The 25023-nt window shown below is 42.9% G+C and overlaps 1 protein-coding gene across 3 annotated transcripts in view; it reads right to left on the reverse strand.

The window, feature by feature from the left end:
• Positions 1-24888, reverse strand: part of RHOBTB3 (Rho related BTB domain containing 3) — a 60417-nt gene extending 35529 nt beyond the window's left edge. For 2 of the 3 annotated variants that reach the window (XM_067568634.1, XM_067568633.1), the window contains exons 1-5: positions 24822-24888; positions 23901-24053; positions 16177-16402; positions 10390-10582; positions 7222-7373 (exon numbers count right to left, since the gene is read on the reverse strand). In XM_067568634.1, coding sequence (XP_067424735.1) covers positions 7222-7373; positions 10390-10582; positions 16177-16402; positions 23901-23929 — 600 coding nt within the window. In that variant the 5' untranslated portion in view covers positions 23930-24053; positions 24822-24888. Of the gene's footprint in view, positions 1-7221; positions 7374-10389; positions 10583-16176; positions 16403-23900; positions 24054-24434; positions 24795-24821 lie in introns of those variants that run through there. The other variant, XM_067568632.1, reaches the window with a different exon arrangement.
• Positions 24889-25023: the final 135 nt, after the last annotated feature.

Below are 25023 nucleotides of genomic sequence, written 5' to 3' on the forward strand. Positions count from 1 at the left end.
AACCAGCAATGAGGTGCTGTGCGCATGTCACTGACAAAGCTAAAGCTATGTGATGAAATGTTCTAAACCTTCTTCAGGCTAACTGTAGCTCAGAACCAGGAATCTGTCCCAACACTACCAGTGCTGTTGAAGCTGAAGTAACCAGAAAGAGGTCTCAATAAAGGCAGAAATTAAAGAGAGATAAGGTATCAGTGGAGACATAAGGTCTCTCCTAGAAGTAGAGACCTTATGTCTTCTATCTGTGCATCTAGGGAAGTAGTCTTTCAAATTTAGAGTTGGGCTTGAGTACAACCAATGATGTAAGTGTACCAAAGATTCAGTGGATTCCACTGATTAACCTGGAGGAAGCAGCTGGCCACTGTAAGGATGCCAGAGGAACTGCCCCAAAGCCATTTTGGTGCTAAAACAAAGACTCATTTGGGTTACAGGTACTGAAGTACTTAAGGACACAAGCTTTGAAGCCTCCTCAGACACATAGCAGAAGCTTTGAGAGATCAAGAGAAGCTTGCATTGCTCACCTGTGACCTACCAGCGTGCAGTGGAATCTGAGCATGGATTCCTTAACCAACAAGTTAAGGCTCACTGTGAGAAATCTCAAGCAACAGTTAGGTCCATCTGTAATGGACATCTTATAACTACCTGCAGGGCAATGTTTTACTACTTCTCTGCCCTTTTGTAAAAACAGAATACCACTGCATTTTTGTTGTTGTTTTGTAACAACCCAGTGTCTATAAGAAAACTCAAATGAGTATATAAAAGTAAATTTAAGGTCCATGAGATGCTGAGCTTGGATCTCTTCACAATGTTCAAAATGACATGTTAGTGTCATAGAGATTAAGTTAAAAACTAGAGGTAAATTCACATAAAAAATAATATGAAAGACTAAAGTCAACTACTGATTCCTCTGACAACTATTACTATTGTATTTCATCAACATCAGCAGTGGAAAAAAAATTACAGGCAAAAGGAGGTGAGGGTGTTGTACCTTCTCAGTAGCAACAGATGTGTGCTGCCTGCTGTTGAGGTTAAATTTAAAGAATTCCCACCAGTTATTCAATAGCAGCACTGACCCATCAATTTAATTTTACTACATTTTTTTGTACTAACATCAACTGCTCTTATCAAATATATTGATATGGTTTCTCTCCAGAAAACCATTCAACATGATTTAAACATGCAAGGACATTTAGGTTTTGCATTTAAAAGTAGTTTCCGACTTCCAGTTTTTGTATATTGTCTACCTAATCATTTCATCCACTGTATATCCAATTGTGGGGTTCTTTCTCCCATCTTGTAGAACAGTATACATGTTTTGAATTCTTAAATTTGCTTTTGAATTTGAACACCTCTATACTGGGGGAAAAATGGCCAGAGTTGTGACTTCAGTATGTTTTTAATACTTAGTTTTCATCTACTTCCCCTTTCCCATTAATACAATACATTATACTTTTGAAACTTCATGTATTTTGGAAAAAAATAGCAACATGATATTCTTGCACAGTCAGCATTCTGAAAAATGTCCTATTGAGTTTTACTTCAGGGTATTTAATCTATATTACATGCTTAGTCATGCATTGAGTGAAAAAGGTCAGTTTCTGAATCAAGAAGAAACACTGCTATAAAATGCTTATAAAGTTAACATTCTCAATGTCAATACCATAATTCCATTTTCAAATATTACAGAGATAAGATGGTTACTAACTTTCTGTAACTGTTGTTCTTCGAGATGTGTTGCTCGTGCGCATTGCAATTAGGTGTGCGCGTGCCTGGTGCACAGTTGCTGGAAGGATTTTCCCCCAGTAGTAACCCGTAGGGTCAACTCCGGAGCCTCCTGGAGTCACGCATCCACAGTACTCCATATAAGGGCTTGCCGACCCTCTGCCTCCTCAGTTCCTTCTTGCGAGAGACTCGGACTGAGGGGTAGGCAGGTGGGTTTGGAATCTCAAAGAACAGTTACAGAAGGTTAGTAACCTTCTTTTCTTCTTCGAGTGTTGCTCATGTCCATTCCACAATTAGGCGACTCACAAGCATTTCCTTAGGCGGCAGGGTCAGAGTTCAACATAGAACTGACTTCAGAACCACTCTGCCAACTGCTGCATCCTCTATGGCCTGTTGGGTGGTGGCATAGTGAACCACGAAAGTGTGAATGGAAGACCACGTTGCTGCCCTGCAAATGTCCTGGATTGGGACCTGTGCTATGAAGGTCGCCAAGGTTGCCTGGGCTTTGTCGAGTGGGCTGTCAAAACAGGGGCCAACACTTTTGCTAATTCATAACAGGTCCTAATCCATGATGATATCGTCTGAGGGGAGACCAGAAGGCCTTTCATTCTGTCAGCCACCACCACAAAGAGCTGGGGCGGGAAGGTCTTCCTAAAAGGCTTTGGTTCTCTTGATGTAGAAGGCCAAAGCCCTCCTAACATCTAACGAATGAAGACTCCGCTCACGGTGACTAGCGTGCGGCTTGGGGTAGAAGACCAGGAGAAAAATGTCCTGATTAAAGTGAAACTGAGAGACTACCTTTGGGAGAAATGCTGGGTGTGGTCACAGACGAACCTTGTCCTTGGGAAACAGTGTGTATGGAGGTTCTGACGTCAAAGCCTTCAGCTCTGACACCCTCCTAGCCAAAGTAATGGCTACTAGAAAGGCCACCTTCCATGACAAGTATAAGAGGGAACATGTTGCCCATGGTTCAAATGGTGGTCTCATCAGTGTAGACAGCACCAAATTAAGGTCCCATTGTGGAACTGGCTGACGAGTTTGAGGTAACATTCTGTCGAGGCACTTGAGAAAATGGTTCACTATGTGGTTTGAGAAGACTGCACGCCCCTTCACCCACGGATGGAATGCCAAGATTGTCACTAGATGGACCTTCAGTGAGGATACCGATAGCCCTGGAGGCTTAAGGTACAACAGATAGTCCAAGATAAGTGGTACAGATGAAGCCTCCAGGGAAATTCCTTCCTGCCAGGGCCAGAGGGAGAATATCTTCCACTTTGCCCCGGATATAGCCCTTGTGGAAGGTTTTCTATTACCCATTAGGATCTCACTAACCTGTTCCAAGCATTGCAACTGCTGCTGGTTCAGCCACAGAGCTTCCAAGCCATGAGATGAAGAGATTGCAGGTTTGGGTGATTAAGGCGACCCTGATTCTGTGTAATCAGGTCTGGGAGCAATGGAAGACCGAAGGGAGTCTCTACAGCAAGCTCGAGCAGCGGGGTAAACCAATGCTGGCGCAGCCATGCCGGGACAATCAGGATAATCACAGACTTGTCTCTTTTCACTTTCAGAAGGACTTTGTTTATCAACGGGATCGGTAGAAGAGCATAAAACAGGCAACCTGACCAGGGAATGAAAAAAGCATCTGCTATTGAGCCCCGACGATGTCCTTGGAAAGAACAAACCTCCTGCATTCCTGTTGAACCTCATTGCAAACAGGTCTACTTGGAGAAATCCCCACCTTTGGAAGATGTTGTTCGCCATGTCTGGGTGTAGAGACCACTTGTGGGCAGCTATTGACTTCATCAGTCACATCAGTTGACTGTATCCCAGTTCTACCGTGTGTAGGACCACTTGTCTGAAGTAATCTGGGTCCATGCACGGTAAAAGTGGGATAAACAGTTTGAAAATAATAGGGGTGGAAGATCCAAATGCTGTACTGCTATGGCGTCCTCGAGCGCACCCTCAAAAGTTTTGTTTTGGGCCTAGGGGCTGCTTCACGGGGCCCTCATTTTGACCGGATGAGGACTGATAGGGCTTCCTTCTGTTATTGTTTCTGCACCTCCTTTGATTAGAATCCTGCTCTGATGGGGCTGGTAAAACCAGGTAAAAGGCTGCAGTCTGAACTGTCTCCTCCGGGTTGCCGGTGTGTGCAACCCCAAGGACTTAAGAGTAGCCCTAGAGTCCTTTAAACTGTGCAATTTTGTGACAGTCGGGTCGGGGAACAGCGACTGGCCCTCGAAGGTGAGGTCTTGCAGAGTTTGTTGGACTTGTGGGGGAGGCCTAATGCTTACAACGAAGAACTGCAGTGCATAGATACCCCCCTGGCCATAGTCCAGGCAGCTGCATCCGCCGTATCTAAAGACCCTTATAACGAAGCTTTTGCTGTTGTCTTGCCCTTCTCCACGAGGGCCACGAACCCCTTCTTGGAGTCAGCAGGGACAGACTCTGCAAACTTCTTGATAGACTCCCACGTGTTGTAGAAGTGTCTGCTCAGGACAGCCTGTTGATTCACCACCCATAGCTGTAGGCCCCCGTTGGAATACACCTTCCTGATGAATAGGTCCGTTTTCTTGGCTTCCTCGGCTTTAGGTGAAGGGCCTTGGCTTCCCTGCCTTTCCCTCTCATTCGCAGCCACGATGACCAGGGAGCCCAGGGGAGGATGGGTATACAGATACTCATAATCCTTAGATGGGACGAAATACTTGTGTGCGACACTTTTTGCGGTTGGGGGGACTGAGGATGGGGTTTGCCAAATTGACTTCATATTTTTGCCAATAGTTTTTATCAATGGCAAGGCCACCCTCGACGAGGACAATATATCAGTCACTGGATCAATTCCCCCCCCTCAGCAATCTCCTTGACCTGGATTCCCAGGTGCTGTGCAATACGGTGGAGAAGGTCCTGGTGCACCCTATTATCCTTGGTTGCCGGTGCCAGAGTGGCACCTGCCACTGCCTTGTCCAGTGAGGAGGATGACGACTCCCTTAAAGGGCCGGTCTCTTGACCCTTGGCACCCAGAGGATCCCACGGTACCAAGCGATCCATCTCCTCCACAATGCCAGCGGCATCGGACTCGGTACTGGCATAGGTGCCTCCATAATCAGTGCCATGTCCAGTATTGAGGTCTAGCCCAGTATCAGCATCAGGTCAGGAGATGGTCTCCGATCTGGTATGGTAGAGCCTGCTCCCCAACGCTAAGGACAAGGACCGATCGGATTGGGGTCCCCGCGCCTGGTGGAAAGGCCACAGCATCCAAAAGGGCCACTGGGGGTTTTGCCACTGGGGGAGCCACTGCACCACGAAAGGCTGAGACATCTCTTGGCTTCAGTGCTGACTCCTATCCCGGTGCAGACTCCTCTGCAAGGCGAGGGATTCCACCTCGGACTCTGATCCAGACTTGCTTCCCAGAGACCATTGTGATGTGGTGCCCCCCGGTGTCGGAGCAACAGCTGATGGGACATCAAAGCAGGCTTCCCCTTGGAAGGTACCGACTTGCACAGACCAGTGCTACTGCCTCCAGTAGTCATCCCCAGAACTGTGGTTGCTGCAGCACCGTGATCTCGATGATCTCCCTGACTGCTTCAAACGTCTCCGGGGTGGAGGTTGACTGAATGTCCTCCACCTCCTCATCCAGCTCCCTGGCAGGGGGAGTGGTTGGCACCGGACTCAACGCACCCCTCTCCGGGGCCAGAGTCGCTAGTGCCATGGTTCTAGGGGTAGTGCTCAATTGGCCCAATGTGGGTCTCACTACACTATCTCCCTTATGCCCTGATGATTTCAGAATGGGCAAGCAACCCGTCTGACTTCTCGTGCCTCTTCCCAGGGACCGGTGAATTGGAGCGGTGCCGAGCACTTTCCAGTTTCAATACCGGCAACACCTTATGGTGCCAACAGTCTTCAGCTCTTCCTCGGCACCAGATTACAGACAAAGGCTGGGGCATGTCTAACTGATGCCAATGCACTGGGTGCCGGCTCAAATGGGCTCGGAGATGGTCGAAGAGCTGCCTCCATCAGGAGGAACTTCAACCTCTGACTCCTCTCCTTCTGGGTGCGAGGGCAGAATTCCCTGCAGATTTTGCACCAATCTTTCTGGTATGCCTCCCCTAGACACTTGAGGCACATGGACTGTGGATCACTCCTTGGCATGGGCTTCTTGCACTCCTCACATGGTTTGAATCCAGGGAACCGAGGCATGCCCCGGTCCCTGGACGAACAGAATGATCCCTTAAGGGGATCTGCCTAAACTATCTAACTACTAACTGTTCTTAACTGCCTACTATTAATGCTAATTGAACTATTTACAGGTACAAAGTGATTGAGGCATTGGGAGAAAAGAACTCTTGCAGAGCAAGAGGCGATGGATTCCAGCCAACCATCACAGGTGGTAAGAAGGAACTGAGGAAGAGGCGGAGGGTCGGCAGGAGTGCTATGGACTTGCGACTCCAGGGGGCTCCAGAGCCAACCCTACGGGTACTACTGGGGGGAAAACCTTCTGGCAACCACACACAAAGCACATGCACACCTAATTGGAATCAACATGAGCAAACACTCAAAGAATAAAAATTAATTTTTGTCTAGCTCAGTAGGATAACAATAGGTTAATCAGAAAATGAGGTGAAGTGAAATACTCTACATTTCACATACCTGAAGAAAAGCTCTGTGTAAGCTTGAAATCTTGTCTCTCTCACCAACAGAAGTTGGTCCAATAAAAGATATTACCTCACCCAGCTTGTCGTTCTAATTAGCTATGCCCATATAAGCACTCTTCTGTCAATTTAGCTACATCTGCTGGGATTTTTGCCCATATTGCTATGTGGTTTTTTTCCACATCCTTGACTGACATAGCAATGCTGACAAAATTTTGTAGTGCAGACCAAGCCAAACTCCTTGCCCCAACAAGCATAAGTTTAAAATATAATGCAAATGTTCATAGGTTACTTTTTTCATAGCTCTCCTTCACCTCATTTTTGCTTTTTCAGTCGAGATAAATGAGCTCAACTTTATTTCAATTAATTGAACAGACTGCCTGAGACTCTAACCTGTTTAGTGACCGAAAACAAGATAACTGAAGGCATATTTTAAGCTTCAAAAACATTAACATGGTCATTTACAAGTGGAACACAACTATAAATTGATGGAGCAATTAACACCAAATATCCCACCTAAGCATCTTGAGTAATTTGGAGCATCTTATTAAAGTGACAAGATAGCAGATTATATGACTAGGAAAAGATCTGTTCCTTGAGTTAGTCCTATAACTTCTCAAAGTTGGTTGCAATAGACGGAGTTTTAGCACTCCCAATGTTGTTATAACTAGGGAAGATACATCACTAGTGCAAAATTTTAGAGAAAAACGTTTAGAATACATAAGGCCCCAGAGTCGCTGTCCCAGTTATCCAGTGTACATGGCATACACTGATTTAAATTAAGATCAAAATTTGGGTTGAGAGAGAGATCAGGAAGATTTGATCTATGCTCTACTTAGTAAAGTTTCTCACTTACCACTCCTCCAAAATATTTTTCTATATAAAAATCACTGAGACTGTGCAATTCAAGGTAAGTAGCTCCTAGTTCTTTAGCAAGTTGAATCCCTTCAGAAGCAGTAACACAGGTCCCTCTGTCTGAAGTGCACAGTGGACAAGTGCAAGGTACTTCTGAGAAAACAAAAGATTTATAGAAGACATTTTAATTAAATAGTCCTGCATACACTGACTTCTAAATATCAATAAATATATACATTATATCATAGAACCATAGAATGACAGGCTGGAAAGGACCTTAAGAGGTCATCTGGTCCATCCCCCTCACTAAGGCAGGATTAAGCATACTTATACCATACCTGACAGGTGTTTGTCTAACCCATTCTTAAAAACCTCCAATGACAGGAATTCCACAACCTCCCTAGGTAACCTGTTCTAGTGCTTAACTATTCTTTGTTAGAAAGTTTTCCCTAACATGAAACCTAATTCTCCCTTACTGCAAACTAAACTTGTCCTATTCTTGGCAGGTATGGAAAACAATCAATCAATAAACACACCCAGTTCTTTCAACCTTTCCTCATTAGGATTTAGGTCATGTTTTCTAAATTTATCATTTTTGTTGCTTTTCTTGACACTCTTCAACTTGTTCACCTCTTTCTTGAAGTATATAGTAAGCAACAAAACAGAGCGCTAACTAATTAATAGTGGTATATGCAATGTTGATGTAGCCATGTTGGTTGTAGGATATTAGAGAGGCAAGATGGGTGAGGTAGTATCTTTTATTGGACCAACTTCTGTTGAGTGAGAGAGAAACTCTAGCTGGTCTCTCTCACCAAGAGAGGCTAGTTTAATAAGAGATGACTTCACCCACCTTGTCTCCCTAATTCTGGTACAGTAAGAAATCAAACATTTTCTTTCAAGTCAGTTCAGAATATTAACTGAAAATTCAGTCTAACACCCAAGAAAACCACACACCAAAAAAAATGTTAAGTTTGCTAAGTCGAGATGTGAAAAGGAACTGCCAGCATTAAGGATGCCTGTGCAACCCTACTTCAGCTCTCATGTGCTACGTGTTATGAAAGTAACTACATGATTCCAGCTATATGTGAGAGAAGCAGCAGCCCCATGGAGGCTGTTCTGTCCGTTGCAATGTGACCCAGGATTCAGGAAACGTGCAAAGGAGTAAGGGGGTGCATTATCAATATGGCCCTTCTGCTCCCCTTTGCAAGTATGTATCATGAGTCATGATTTTGTCCTGTGTGATTCTGTTTAAAACCTTGTACTTTATATACAATCTGTGGGCCGAACTTTGTATTTTTTTGCAACGGTTGGTTTAATTGAGGAAACAACAACAAGTTTTAACATTAGTCAAGGTGGCTTGGCTTTACCTGACAATGCAGAAACTTTTGTCCATCTATAAATGTGTTCCTTCATAATGTATGCATCTCACAATCCAAATACTGTTCTCCCACCTCAGCAAGAAGCAAGTTATGCCAACCATTAATTTGCACCATACCTATTAGAGCCCCAGTTCTTTATTGTGATCTGTTTGAGCAGACAGACTGCTTGCTGTGCCCCCACACAGCCCTACTGACTTCAGAGGGGCTCTATGTGGGCACAGTACTCTGCTCAAACAGATCACAATAGGACGCAAGCCTAAACTTAGCCTACTCTCCCAATAAAATTATTTCCAAAGTGTATTTTCACTATCCAGAAGAGAAAAAAAAGCTACAAAGGGTCAGAGTTATTTGAATTGGTGATGCATGTTAAGAGACAAATTTATAGAAAAAAGAAAATGTATAAGCAAAAGAACTGGTTTAGTCGAACATGTAGTTAGTTAAATTAACCCTCATTTTATTATATCAGCCAACAACAACTGGAATATTTACTCAAGCTGTCATGTTTTGTCATGTCAATGAATTACAAAAGAAAAAACTGTTAGTAAGATTTAACAAATATAGAATACAGTGATAACTTTCTGGTTCACTGAATAGAGATATCCAAGTAAGTGTTGGCAAAATGGAGTATAACATCTCCATAGAAGTCATGTTTTTATCTAGACCAACATTTGTTTGCATATTACAAAATAAAGTTATTTGTTTGATTCTTAATATAGTATTGCCATGGGATAGAAATCAGCTTATGCTCTCTCTCTGAAAGTACCCACTTCATAAATTATATCCCTTATTTTTAGTTCACACTACGTCAAATTTAAAATGCTGCCCCAAGTAAAACATGCAGATTTCTTTAATAAGACATGGGTCTGACTTTTGAAGGGTATAAAAATCAGCAACACCATAATGCTTAGAAGTGTAGGATAAAGAATGAAAACAACCAAACTATCAACATAAAAAATTTAAAAAGCACCCAAAAAACTGATGTTTTCCCTCGTATAGGCAGGATCAAAATTACCAACACGGTAACTTGTGATCACTGGAGGTCTCCCAGCCAAGTACAGACTACATTTAATTCTGCTTAGTTTGAGATTTCCAACAAGTTTACAGACCATCATTGTATGATTGCAATTTTTAATCAAAGTGAAATATTCTGTACTATGTATATATGCAATTTCAAAATATTTTACTAAAATTAGTCTGGTATCTGACGTGCCTTTTTTTTTTGTATTGCTAGATGAAAACTCTGGAATATAAAAAACACTAGTTATGTGTCTAATCAAAACTGATTCTTCCACATGATCTCAAGTACAGTCTTGATCCACATGATCTGGAGTTCAGTCTTGATCGCTCCCCACTTTGTAGTCAGAGGAGTACGTCCTCTTGCCCCAATGTCACCCCAACACACTGCAGTTCTTAGTCTCCCCCTCTAGTGGCTCCAAGCTAACGGACTTTTAGCTCCAATAGCAGATCCAGAGGTCCTGATTCAATTCCTGCAGATGATGAGCCATCCAGGAGTGTTATTTCACAGAGACCAAAGCATATTATTAATTTTCATTGTCTACATTCAACAACAATTTAAAACATTTAATATTGATATTAAATCAATCAGTGTCCATCTACAGCACCTTAACACATCACATCTTTTTGTCAACGTGAACAAACTCTGAAGAAGACAGGCTGAAACTTTTTACCATGACTGGACTGAGGATGTAATAAGATTTCTTTGTGATTTACCCAACATCTAACTTCAAGGTAATATTTCAGCTTTTTGTAACATGTGAATTAGTACATACCGCTTTTTCTTGCGCCAACAGCAGAAATTATGACTGGAATTGAACAATGATTTAATGTTCTTTTGATCATTGGAACATAACTGTCCTTTACTTCTTGAAATGAAGATTTGTCATTTACAGAGTATTTAATCACAATGATATCAGCTCCTCCAATTAGATTTTGAGAGGTGTACCAGTCACTGTCAAAAATATCCTAAACAGAAAAAAATTGCATCAAGCCTCTTTTTATAGGCAAGAGAAACAATCTATACAAATATTTTTCCACACACAAAAAATAGAGAAATTATGTTTCTGAACTGAGAATTTTATTCGACTGATGACATGCAACAGAGAGAGAAGAGCAGGTTTATGCTTTGTAATTTCTCCATACAATTGTCTTGTCTGGAAAACAATTTGTGCACTTAATAGTAAACTTATGAATGTCTTGTATTCTAAGAAAGAACAGCAGTTGAAACTCTCAGTATTTTTAATAAGAATGGCATGCAAAAATATACTCTGATCTTTAAATCATTTAATTTAAAAATGTTATTACTAAGAAAACAAAGCAGAGTTCTCAGCTTCAATTAGAGATTTACAGCATTTTTTTTGTGATATTGTTAAGTACTGTAGGATCTTTTTGGGTGGATTTTACTTATAGAACTTTCAACGCAAATTTTAAAAATTACACATTCGAATACTGCGTTCGAATTTCCATATACGCTGTGTATTTCCATTCAAAAGTCTGCACAAAAGATTCTGGTGTATTCACTACCAAGCTACTTATTAAGAGTTTCCTGTTTATAGACTTCATATACATAACTGTACATAATATATCTAGTTCTGGTTACTACAAGTAACTATGGCTATTGGTTTATCACTGATAAATATTGTAATAAAGGTTTACACTCCAAAGTTGTTTCGTGATTCTAATTAATTACAGTTTAAGAAAGCCTTTTCTCTGAGGACCTATCTACATGGAGTTATCCAGGAAAAGTAAAGCAAATTAACTAAAGCTGTGATGTTAACATGTATAAGTTAAAATAGATGAAATCCTGTGTGGATGCTCTCATTCAGAAGTAAAGAGGCCTTTCTTTACCATCCTATAGAGAACTAAGGCCCCTTTACTTCTGAATGAGTGTGTCTACATGAAAGGGTTTGATATGATTTAACTTGTGCATATTAACTAAAGAAGTGAAGTTAATGCACCTTACTTTTCCTAAGTCCTGGTCTACACTACAAACTTATGTCAGTATAATTACGTCCACACCCCTAAGCAACGTAGCTATACCAATCTAATCCTTGGTGTAGAGACAGCACTATGTTGACAGAGGGCCTTCTCCTAGCGACATAGCTACCATCTCTTGGGGAGATGGATTACCTATGCTGACAGGAGAAGCTCTCCCATAAGCGGAGGTAACATCTTCACTAAGCTCTACAGCAGCGCCAGTGCAGCTGCTGTTACAGCGCTGTAAATGTAGACAAGTCCTGAGTATCCCTATGCTTTAATTTTCCTGAGTGCCCCATGTCGACAAGCCCTGAGACCAGAGCTCAAGGGAGCAGAGAGCAGCTGGGCCATAGTAACCTAGAACACCATCTGCAAAACTTTCCTCATAAGACAGAGGGCTGATCAAAATTCCTGTTCAGATGGTAGTTCAAGATTCCTATTCTCCTGTCTGCAGTGTCTTATGTTGCCAAGATCTGTTTCACAGTGCTCCTTTTGACTGGCACTCTATTCTTTTATTTCCATTTTTAGTGAAAGGTTAAAGGGTGCTAGATTGCCAGCCTGAAAAGGGAAGTCTGTTTATCCGTAAAAAAAAACAAAAAACCCAGCATACGCGGCAGCATAGCTTCTTCACCAATGTTCCTCAACGGTGACCTATAAGGGTCATCTCTAGGTGAATAAGACGGCAGTTTTGTCTGACATTTTACCTATCCATGCCCTCTCTTCAGAGATGCCAATCTACTGAGAAGAGAGAGTTTTCATATCCTAATTCCAATCTCATGTATCAACCAGTCTATCTCACAGTTAGCCTAAGGAGGATCATTGAGTTGTAGAACTTCAAAAGTGGTCCCAGCAATACAAGAGCAGCATAAGAACTCTAAACAGTATCAGGCAGAAGAGGAAACCAGAGAACCACAGGCAGCTGGAACCAAACAAAGCCAGGGATAGAATAAGCCACAAAGAAAGGAGGAAGGAAAGCATCAAGAAGAAATTAAAACAGGGATGGGCAACTTTAAGGTAGCAGAGGACCACAAAATCCACCATTTTGGTGGGACACACTCTTTTTTTTTTTTTTAAATAAAAGAACCTACATGTTTTATAAATCAGAAATATTTGCTACAATACAACATATTAACATACAATTAACTGTGCATTAACAATGTAAAACCAATGTGTTCTTAAAATATATAAGCTCTTCATAGCACAACCGTCAAATAAAAAAAAAAGTCCAACAGTTTTCACTAACCTTTTTTTAAATGTGCTGAAGAGCAGGAGATTAATACATTAACAACAACAAAAAGTAAACATCTTTTGTAGTGTTTTTTCTCCGCTGCACCCACATGGACACATCTCATGTGGCAGAGTCTGGGACTGGAAGCAAGAGCCCATGAACTGGGTTGCAAAGCCACTCAAATCTGGCCTGGCCACCTCTCCTTCACGCCAACTGGGAAAGGGCTCTGCCACCCAGCTCTATCTACTGTCTCACCAGTGGCAGAGGTGCGCCCCACCCCTCAGTCAGGGGACAGGCACGGGGGCTGGCAGTCAATGTTCTTATCAGATGCAGAATTTGGCAAGAATTTGTGGCAGAGTAATCACCAGTAAAGTTCAGAGCCCTCAGACCATCATCAAATATGGCCAGATCCTCTCTTTGGCCCCAGCTGTGAAAGCTGGCTGCACATTAATCCTGGCCCACTTGAAATCTGTTCAGAAGGCCCATGAGCAGCATGGCAAATCAAAGCTGGCTACACACATGGTCAGGACAGTTATAAGATGGGAGCCAATGGAAAATCAGTAACCAGAGCCAAGGGGTGTGGGACAGAGCCCCTGCTCCAGCATGAATGACAGATAGATGGTTGGGCCAATGACAGGCATTGCAATCCAGCACAGCGGCTCTGCTCCCAATCCCAGGCTTTACTTCATTCCCCAAGGACACAGGCTCTGGCTCCATCTAATGCTATCTAGCTCTGGTACTCCCTCTCTGTTTATGAAGGTGAATCCTACCCTCATCCACCCCTTGGGGACGGGGGGAAAAGGCTTGGCCAGAATCTGATTGTTCCTCACCTCCCAAACAACCAGTCACTGGGGAGGCAGTAACTGGAGCTGGGTGGTATGGGGTAGCATCAGAGCCTGTGTTGACAGGGAAGCAGAGTGGTCTGAGATAGCAGCAGCAGCTTTACACGAAACACTCCTCGGCAACCAAGCTCAATTAAAAATAAAAAAAAAAATGTTGGAGACTGATCCCCCACCTATGGGCAGGACAAATAAAATGATCTGGCAGGCCAAGAGTGGTCCCCAAGCCACCAACTACTCATCCCTGAGGTAGACAGAGGGAGTGAGGGAGGGGAGAAAGAAAAAAGGGAAGAAAAGGAGACTAGAACAGAGAGGAAAAAGAAGTGTGAACTGTGAGGGGAAGTTGTGAAGATGAGACAACTAAAAGGCGGTGGGGGAGAAGAAGAGAAACAAAAGTGAAGGAAGGAGAGAAGGCAACAAGACTTATCCTAGGGACAAGACTTCTCATACCTGAGATCAGTCGCAAAAGACACAGCCAACCTCCTCCTTTCTCTAACTTACGCTGGAATGCATATTCAGATGGTGCAAACAGAGCTAATAAAGAGACAGCTATATCACTGAAGCAGAGATTCACTAATATAGGTGAGATCAAATGCCTTTTCTGCAAAGAAATTACATATGGCTGCAGTCTTAAAAGTGACAACCGTACAATAAATATCAGCCAATAGTTAGCACAATCATTTATAATTTCTCCAGGCCACTGAGACAAGACATGCAGCAGACAAAACCAGCTGGACAAACAACAAATGTCAACTATTTAGCCTATTCCTGACAGTGACCCTTTTCTGACTAGTCTTAGTCATAACATAAAGGAATGTGAGCATATTCTTTAGAACTATTCACTCACTAAATTTGCCAAATCCCTAATGACCAGCAGTGGCAATTACAAACTCTCAACCACCATAGCACATGGCATTGAAGAAGCACAGTCACCAAATATACCCACATCCTTCAGCCTGCAGAAGACAGAAAATTCCCCAAGGAATCCATACTTGAAAAAAGCCCAAACAACACAACCACCCAAGACAGCCTCAAGCATAAGCATAAAATACTCATCCTACTGTTCTTCACCCTCTTCACTAAGAAACCTCTCATCCACCCCAGCTGGGAAAGGCTAGATAAGTTATGATGATAGCATTCCCAGAAACATAATGTGGGTGATCACAATATAAGCCGCCAGTGCTGTTCAACTGCTATGTTCCTGAGGTCTGCAGAATTTAAGTTTTGGTTCTGTTAGATGTCCAAAAAGTTCATATGATTATAAAACTAAAGCAAACTTCTGAATGAGTGACCTCTCTCTGCAATCCAGGCAGTAGGATGTTCTCCTTATACTATTCTCCAACTACCCACCAACGCATCTTCCAAAGTATCCTACTGATCTCCTCCAGCCTCTTACTTTAGGGTTCAATTCTGCAACATTTAGTCATGTTGAGGTGTGGTCCCACTGAAGTCAACAGGATCATGCATGTAAATATTCTGCAATGGGTGAGAGACTTTCAGAATTGGACCCTCGATATCATTTGAATTGGTGGTAAAGCAAATGATTGATCAAAAACACAGGCTACAGCAAGAGAACAGAATGTTGGCTAAACCAGGTCTTAAATCTTAAGCTACTAAACGTGTTCATGCTTTTCTTATACTCTCAAAACTCCTATAGATTCCAACAAAAATTTTGGGTGTGCAAGGAATGAAGTATCCAGGCCCCATGTAATATTATGAAATTGAAACTAATGAAGTTAGTAGATGAAACAAACATTTAAATAACAATTTTAAACAAGAATTGTGCAATCACAAATATAGAGGACAGTGCTAATTCTCTAACAATCTCATAAAAACAGAGAAATCAGTATTTTTGCTCATAACAAAAAAACTAACTGCTAACAAAAACTGAATTTGTAAAATAGTACCTATTTTTTCCTGCTTTCTGCTTTAGAAGCTGCTTTTCTACACTTGTTCATTCAATATATTAAACAGGAACCACTAGAAATGAAATTGAGTCCATAATATACTGTACTTCAGAACTGACCCATCATAAAATTTAATCAATATTTTTCCCAAGATGAATTCCTGGAAAACTGATTCCCATTTTGATTTTGGGAAACTTCTTATATCTATGTTTTTGCTTCATAGTAGCAAAACACTTGGATCAAGAAAGAGCTTGATTCTCGGGCTTTGCAAAACATTTCTGTTTTATTTTGGATTATTTTTATTGCAGTTTTCACTGAACAATAGAGCTGAAATTATTACTTCCATATAGGTGCAATAGATAGTGGCCCTATTAGTGAGGGGCTTTTTGTTCTATTCATCTAAGAGACTGTCAGTATTTGTTTTGATGGTTGTATTTTAAACATTAGAAGTCAACTTCCATTCTTCTTTTTAATTAACATTTCCACTTGTTAAAATACTGCTAAAGAGCTAAGATCATCAAAATCATTTAAAACAAACTGTATTTCAACTGAATTAGGAATGACTACAATGTTGAATGCAGACACCAAAGCTTCAGACGAGTCACTTACCCAAAGGGGACAATCATGTACCACGAGTCTGACATTTCCAAACACACAGGCTTGATATTCAATAAACACAGGATTTCCAACGTGGTTGGCAGAGTTCAGCAGCAAACTGCTTTCAATCTCTGAAATGAGAGCACTTCTCCGTAGGTAGGTCCAGATCAGACTTGATTGCTGATTGTCTTCAGAACATCCATCTCTCTCATTTCCAAAGGCTACAACATGAACAGACCTAAAAACAAACATCCATTATTGGCAAAGATTGGGGAAAGGGGAGAATGGAGGGTAATACATCCTTTCACATCAAAACAAGATTAATCCTTCTCTAGCCTCCTTTCATCAAACTAACACCACAGGAATCAACCGCGAGCCACATGCATGATCTCAAATCCAATAGCAGGAGAGTAAAGTGGAAAGGAGTCCTGTAAATGTTGCTTGCATTATAAATAACCAGCTTGTTTGGATTTTTATTTGTCCATTTCCGTATGTAATTTCATATATGTAACCTTAATGACTCCTGTCGCATCAGTGGCTTCGGGGTATTTTTAATACTCTCTACGTCCTATTCAGTCCTTCAGCCACTTCAAGTCAATGAATGTAATTACATGTGACAGCAGCAGCACAAGCCCTTGCTACTGTATAAATCTGCTGCTGTTGTAGATGAATTCAGCACATATCCTCAGCAGCAGGCAGCCCCAGGTTCAGCCACTGATTCCTGATGCCAACCCTACCTAAGAGCATAATTCATACAAGAAAGACTTGATGTTTCTGCAGAACCAACATCATGTGGCCAGGTCAGTAGAGAGAGACAAAGGCACTTCAGCAATAGCAGCATCTGACTGCACTGAACAGGACTGACTACAGGGAGTGTTTCTACTGCTACTGGGCAAAAAACTACATAAACACATGAGCTCACTGCCAACCAATCTGTATGAAGACAGCCTGCTGAACTGTGAAGATTCTACCCAAATGTGAGAAGAGCAAATGAAGGCAGCTCCGTTGAGATAAGGCAGCGAAATGAGAACTGAAGCATGAAAGACAGAATCCTTCTACTTAAGCAGTTCAAAACTTTTACTTGTATAATTTATTTTTAACAGGAGGCTGATAGCTATTGAAGATCTAAAAGTGAGTTTCAGTGCTAATGTGCTGATTAAATTCCATTTTTAAAGGGCCAATTTTTAGTTATAATAAAGAAAAGCAATATTTTACCTGCATGAAGAAGCATTTTTTTTTGGCAAACTAAATAGATTCAGTCTAAAATGAAATGTTTTCTACTAGCTAGCAAAAACTGCCTCTCAGTTACGCTAATGTAAATCAAAAGAAAAGACATTAAATTAGGTGGAATCACATAATCCACAAACAAGATCATTCATAAAATGATTAATGGAATCATTAAAACAAAAAGTTCCCAGTGCAGAATCTGGATTATTTAAAAAACACTAATGCAAAATCAGTAAAACAACAGCAAACTGTACATGAGACACTAAATATAAGTATCAGTACACAAGTTTCATATCAGTTGATTATGAATACCCATAGTGATTAACTAGACCATTTTTATGATTATTATAAGCTTTAGGGTCCAGCCCTGCACACTGAAGTCAATGGAAGCTATGCCAGTGACTTTCAGAGGCACAAGATTAAGGCCAAACATCTACGAAACAGACGTTATGACAACACCCAAAAATATTTAATACCAACTATATCAGTAAATAAATTCTAAAAACCTTTCTTCCTATTTTAATAGCCTTTAAACTATAAATATTACAGACCTTTACAGTAAGAGAGGCCAAATGGTAGTTTTCTCAAAAATGTACTCTCTCTTTCATCCCACTTCCTAGTTTCCACCACTGTATTCAATTAATTTTTGCTTAGGAAGCAAAGACTACTGATGTAGTTTCTCTGAAATTTGGTTGCCCTCTTTTGACAGTTCTTTTCAAGGGACACAGTTTTAAAAAAAAGTCTCCCCGTTTCTCCTTTGGCTCTCCAACAGGTTGACACTGTTGCCTAACATACCCTCCAATAGTAGTGACTGACACTGAATTAAAAAAAAAAGTTAACTGAGTTAATGCCAAAACACTGCTTCAACTGGGTTTATTAATCCACTTATATTAAGAAAGTGAAGGTAGCCCTTGGAGACCGAAGGTCTGAAGAGAACCAGGGTTTGCAACACTCTAGACCAGAGTGGGAGCAAGACTGGGGAGAATGTTTGAGTGGAGTGTTCTCTGTAACCATGCATTTAGAAGCATGAACTGTGAATAATCAAGAACCCTGAAAATAGGTGACTATTAGAATAACCCTGAGGGGGTAACCGTAATGTGAAAAGACCAGAACCCCAGAGGATGATTAAGTTTGAGACTGTGACAAATTGTGTGAATAAAGTCCACCCTCAAGAGAGTGACTTTGGTTGACTTGAAGTCTTGTTTGGCATGGGTTGCGTGAGGATTTTGCCCATTTTGCTTAAACCAGTGGTTCCCAACCTGTGGCCCGGGGGCCAAAAGGGGCCCGCGGGGTCTTTCAAAGTAGCCCACCACTCCCCTCCCACTGACTGCAGAAGGGAGCTGATGCCTAAGGACCCAGGTGGAGCGACTTGCCATTGGGTTACAAGACTGGTGCAGGCTCCTTGCTGCAGCCAAGGGGACAGATCAGCGCTCCCTTCCCCCGGTAGCAAGAAGCACAGCAAAGCGCTCCGCCTGGGTCCCTAGACACTGGGGTCCCTACTGGAGCCAGAGGAAAGGGAGCACTGATCTCCCAACCCCCTGGCTGCAGAAGGGAGCCACTGCCTAGGGACCCAGATGGATCACGCAGTAGAGGCAGCCTCCTTGCTGAACTCCTTCTGCCTGGCTGAACCGGGGGGCAGCTGCTGGAGGAGCGGCCAGGACCCAACATGCTTGAGGAGGGGCAGGACTCTAAAAATCAGTGCCTTCCGGTTTGTCACCCACCATGACTTAGCTGCCAGGCCATGTACTTCAGTGTGTAGTGACAGTCACTCATCTACACTAGTGCTTTGTCTGTGTGTGACACACTGAGAGTAAATCGTAGGTATAAAATAGTGAACGTAAAAATGAGCACAATAGCATCAAAATGTTTAAATAGGTGGTGATTTGTAGTCCTTAATGGTGTGGACATCAATTCATTTTTTATGAGTTGATAGACTGGTGGCCCCTTAAGGCTGTAAAAATTATATTTGTGACCCTTGAGCCAAAAAGATTGGGAACCACGGGCTTAAACAGTGCAGCTCAGTCACTTTATGAGCACTAGGCATGGGTTTGAGCAGGTAGTGGGAAGGAACTGGATGGTCCATGGTTAAAGCAGGAGGACCAGAGGGAAATCTCATTGTCCACTCCCTTCCCACACACAGAGTAGAGATTACAAGCAAAATATATGTTGTCTGTATTATCTTTTCCATGGAGATCATTATGCACTGCGGCAGTGTTTCTCAACTTTTTAAGTAGCAAGTACCTCCCAAGTTCTGAAAATTTTAATAAGTACCCCAACACTCAATTTTCCCCTTTTCCACTGGACGACTGTATTTCCCATAAAGCAGGAGAGTTCTGCAATGCTGTGTGGCTGTGGCAGATCACAAAACCCCCTGCTGTTTCTCCCCTCCTTCTTCCTCCCCCCCTTCCTCCATATAGGAGCCAAGTTCAATGCTAGCCAGTCACTAGGGCCTGATGACAGGATCAGGTGGTGTTCTCCTCACTTGTGGGAACTTGTGAGGTATGAGCAGGCACTAGCAGCCCACCAGAGTGAACAGCAGCGCTCCCCATGGCCATCCTCAGGTGCGGGCCTGGGGCAAATCACACTGTGTGGGCCTCTCAACATTTTTATACTGGTAAAATCTGGGGCTGTCATAGTTGTCAATTTCACAGCTCTGGTTGAGCCGTGAAATTGACAAGTAAGCCTGTGGGTAGAGCCAGGCTCCAGGACTGGGCAAGCTGCTGGGCTCTCCGCCCGACTTTCTGGGCACTGGGCTTTGAGCTGGGGAGGGGAGCTGCCACCTGGGCAAGTTGCAGGCAGCTGTCTCACCTGGCTGCCAACCCGGGAGGTGGGCGACTGCCACCTGCTCTGAGCTGGGGTGGAAGAGGCTTCCGCACAGGCTGGGACCAGGGGATGTGGGCAGGCGGCAGGCAGCTGCTGCCCGTCTTCAAGTCAGAGTGTGGGAGGCTGTCTCTCGGCTCAGAGTCAGGGCATGGGTGGCAGCCACCCAGCTGCAAGCCCAGCTTGCAAGGCACAGGAGGCTGCCCCCGGGCTCCCACCTAGGAGCTGGGACTGGGCGGGACACAGGCAGCTGCTGCCCAGATTCCCAAAATGCCAGCAGTTGCTGCTCAAGCCAGCAGCTGCCACCTAGCGTCCCAATAAGCTGGCAGCTGCCACGCAGCTTCCCAGGACTGGTGCAGCTGCTGTCTACTTCCCAGCTAGGAGATGGGACCAGGCGGGAAGCTGGCAGCTGCCACCTGCCTCCTTTCACTAAGGTTTTTCGCTGCGTACCCCCTGCCTGTGTCTCCTGTGTCTCAAGTACCCGCAGGGATACATGTACCACAGGTTGAAAAACTATGCACCGGAGCACCTCCTTCATAGAGACTTCCTCGTGCAAGGGAGGGATTCCCTGGCAGTATAACTTCAATGCAACACTACTTGGCTCTGGTAGAGCTGTCACAAAAAAGAATTGCTATGGAGGCCCAAGCTTCACACACAGCCCTAATCTCCTACAGATACTTGGGGATTCATTGACTGGGGTAAGCCCTTTATACTGTTCTGTGGGGCGGAATAAGTTCCAGCACCCTATGAAAAAATATGGTGGAAAATGTTTAAGGAATTCTTTGCTGAGTTTTCCTCTCCTATGCCATTCCAGGGGTTTCTCTACAGGTGAGGGCTATCAAATGATCTGCCACAAAAGCTCACTGAAATTTTAATACTGTAAATATACATCCTATTTGTTTGTTTTCTCAAACATATATTTATGATCTCGTAATATTAGCCATTGATGTCACTCAAGTTAGTATTAATTTTTTAGTAACAAATGAAGTCAATGGAACAGTGGTTTTTGTATAAACACAACTTATTTACATGCATGCATTTTAAGAGTCTCATTTAAGGGCATAATTCACCCCTTTCCAGACAAAGCCTGGGTAATTAAGCCAAGTTCCTTACACAAAGCATATGTTGAGTGTAATAGAATCTTTCCTTCCCCCACCCCACTACATGCACAGGTCTAACAGATTCTACCCTGTGGGTTGGAATAACGGCACACCCCCTCTATATCCCCACACAGAGCTACGGACCTCTGGATATGCACTAGGCAAGTCATAACATTCTCTTCCACTCCCACCTCTTCAAGAATGGCAAGCTTAACTATAGAGAAGGTTACCACCAGGCTACAAAGGTACTTCTCCTGCATAATAAAAGAGTCAGTTGTTACCCAGGTCACGAATCTCAGACACTGTCACTGCACTCTGCCAAAGACTGACTCCTACTCACATACCTTCCTCCTCCTCCTCAAAGAGTGATAAATTAATTTCCTCTTTCTGTAATGTATCTGACCATTTCCTATTAATGTGGGCGTGCAAGAATGGGCAGAACATTGCTCAAGGCTTCCATTTAAAGCAAAACAAAAACACCCACTCACAAATGCTACATACATACTAGAAATCCGAACTTTGCAAAAAACAGATGCTGAATTTAATCCTTATGGGCCATATACTAGATCTAAACTTCCTTTGTCTCTCAATTACCAAATACATTTTTAACTCTCTCTTGTTTTAACTTTTCATTTCTGGCTAAAGGATGTTGCACTACCCTAAAGTGTAATAGGAGTCACGTAATATAGTAGTGCCTCTTGGGCTCAAAAATTTTAGCAGGACATTAGAGTCCACAAAGAAAAAAGTTCAAGCAAAAAAAGATACATATTGCTCATTCACAGTGAACAAAACAAGCTCTTTGCTTTTAACCCAATTGAACTGTCACAAAAGGTCCAGAAGTCCTTTGTAAAGATTCTGTATTATAATTAAAGATGTATTTATCATTATGAGCTCTAGCAAAATGTTAAAAAGGTCTTATGCCCTGTAAAGTCACCAGGAGGATACTAATTTCAAACTAGGAAGCTTGAATACAAATGCATGTTGCCCAAGATAAGTCCATTTTCCACAACTACATGCTCTGCTATGGTAAATCAGCAGTTATCATAGCAAGTGAGGTACACTACATTAATATAATAAATTAGAGATGCAAAAAATCTTACTAGCTCTAGTACATATTCCTCAAGTGCAGGATTGTTCTCATTGTAGAGCGTAATCCTGTTGTTTGTACAATACCATTGTTCTATGAGTTATCATGGAAGGGATGCGATATATTACACATTATTAAATGAATCTTCTGAAAGTGATTGCATTTCTCAATATATAATTCAGAAGATTTGGATTATTATACAAAGTTTTAAGGGAAAATATGCATAATAAAAACTGCTATTTATTGAATCCTTTTTAAAAGGAACCTCCAACCACATTTTAATACTAGTAAACTGAAAATTCAAAAGGCATTTATGTCCATATACTTTGAAAACAATGTTTGTAATCTCAAGTGATGCTTCTAACCCTACTGGAGACAATACCTTCATACTAAAAAGTAGTAATTCCCTCTATGTATGATTTAAATCTGTTTCAAATTTGTTATATCACAGCATTTAGAACCCTTTTGCACTAGACACTGTACTGTTTTAATGCCAGTTTAAAAATGAAGAAGAACTATGTTTAGTTTTGAAAATAGTTATTTTTATTATTATTTAAGTAGGACGGAAACTGTCTACATAGTAATTCCAGAACCCAATTTCTTCTGCAGTACTGAGATTGTATATTATATAATCCTCCTCAAACTGAGAAAATACTACATACTAATCAACACCTTACACTGAAAAAGGTGCTTGATATCGCTCCACAAAACCATGTCAAGCTATTCAGTCTGGCAACAAAAGCAAAAACAATAAATCAGATTATTTAGCTGGAAAAAAAAAAAAAAACCAACCCAGAATTATACAGGGGATCACTCTGATTGTTTGGTATTTTGCAGTTATAGGAATTGAGTAGGAAGAGAACAATGAACACTGCAGCCAGCAGATGCTTGTTACAGCTGCCAGATGAAAGCAAAATTGTAAAACACTGGGCCAATCTCTGGCAGAAATCAGAAAACAGTATCTGATATCACTGACATTTAAACAAACAATAAAACATGATCAAATTGTCTCAAATTATTTCTACTAATGTATTCACTGTAAATCTGTCAGACAAAAAGATGAACAGGGATGGACATTCTTGGCTGCTGGCGGGTGAGGGAAAAATATGGTTTTCCATGGAGAAAACGAAAGTACAGCTGAGTCAAGGATGAAGAGGCTTCCTTTTCCTGGAGATGTCGATGTTACCTGTGGTCTTTCAGATATGACTTTAAGCCTCCTTTACTGCAGAGGAAAAGACAAAGCTTTGTGCACTTGGTTAGCACGTGATTCAACAGGAATTCAGAAGAGCTGACCATTCTCCTGGTTAGCTAATTCTGCATTCTTTATACACACAGCTTCCACTGATGTCAATATGAGTTTTGGGTGCACAAGGAACGCAGTTCTAAGATAGCTAAAGATTCTCCCAAACATATAAAGAGGGAAGGAGTGCGGAAAGCATTTCAGATTACAGAGTTATTAAACATAGGTCTTTTTTTCTTAATGAAACAAAATAAAAGCTTACATCAGGCTTGGTTTTACGGTGTCTGCCATCAGGAATGTTCTTCAGCTACAGGATGTATCATAAACCAAGTGGCAATGTTCCCAGACTTCAGACAAGAATTGACATAAATGTCCCCAACCGCGGGTCCATATTTTGAACTCTAGAGCTGGAGAACTGAAATAGCAACACGAGTTAAAGCTCTGTAAACCACTAACACCTCCGGGCGCTTCGATGGAATCACACCACTGTAACGCCCATCAGAGTGGTGTCAGGCCTGGTGCGCCAGCTCCCACCTTTGTTCAACAAAAAGCAGATCGTCTTAGCACGTCTCGCTCGGCTAAACAAACAGCTCTACACCAAAAACAAATAAAGCGCCAGGCCAACGGCAGTACCAGAGACCGGCGCTCTTAGCAAGGCTTGGCCCAGATTACACGGAGGTGGGGGAGAAGGCTCTTGTCAGCTCGGGAGGAGCGCGAGGCCCTAAACCAGCATCCCCAGGACGGTTCAAGCAGGAGGCGGCCAGTTCGCCTCTCAGGCTACAGCCCATTTACCCACCCAGCGCAGCTCGCGGCCGGCTTCTGGGCCCCCAGACCCGCAGCGCGCTCGACAGGCCAGAACCGCGCGGCGCAGCCGGGGAGCCTCTGCCCAAAGCCCTAGGGGCGAGCGCGGCCCAGGCTGCCACGGGAGGCGCGGCTGGGTCCTCGGCAAGGATCGCGGCGGCGCGGCCAGCGTCAAACCCGAGCTGCCCCTCCCGGCAGGCAGCCAAACTTTCCCCAGAGCCCCCGCCTGCGCCTTCAATCCTCGAGTCCCTGCCCGCCCCCTTCTGCGGGAGGCGCCCGGCCCGCCCAGCCCAGAGCCCCGGCCCGGCGGCGAGCAGAGGCCAGAGGTCCTGCCACAGGGATTTACTTCGCCCGGCGGGCTCTACCGTGTCCCTTATTTTACCTGCATGCTCCCGTCCCGTACCAACACGCCGCTGCTGCTGCTGCTGCTGCTGCTGTTGTTGTTGCTGCTGTGCGCTCTCTCTCTCTCTCTCTCTCTCTCTCTCACACACACACACACACACACACACACACAGCCCCGCCCCACGCACCCCTGGGGTCCCTGCGGGCAGGCCACAGCCCGTTCTATCTAAACTCTTCTCTGT

Source organism: Emydura macquarii, unplaced genomic scaffold (genome assembly GCF_026122565.2).
Source record: "Emydura macquarii macquarii isolate MOO-44397 ecotype Brisbane River unplaced genomic scaffold, CSIRO-AGI_Emac_v2 contig_2897, whole genome shotgun sequence".
NCBI classification, from domain to species: Eukaryota; Metazoa; Chordata; order Testudines; family Chelidae; genus Emydura; species Emydura macquarii.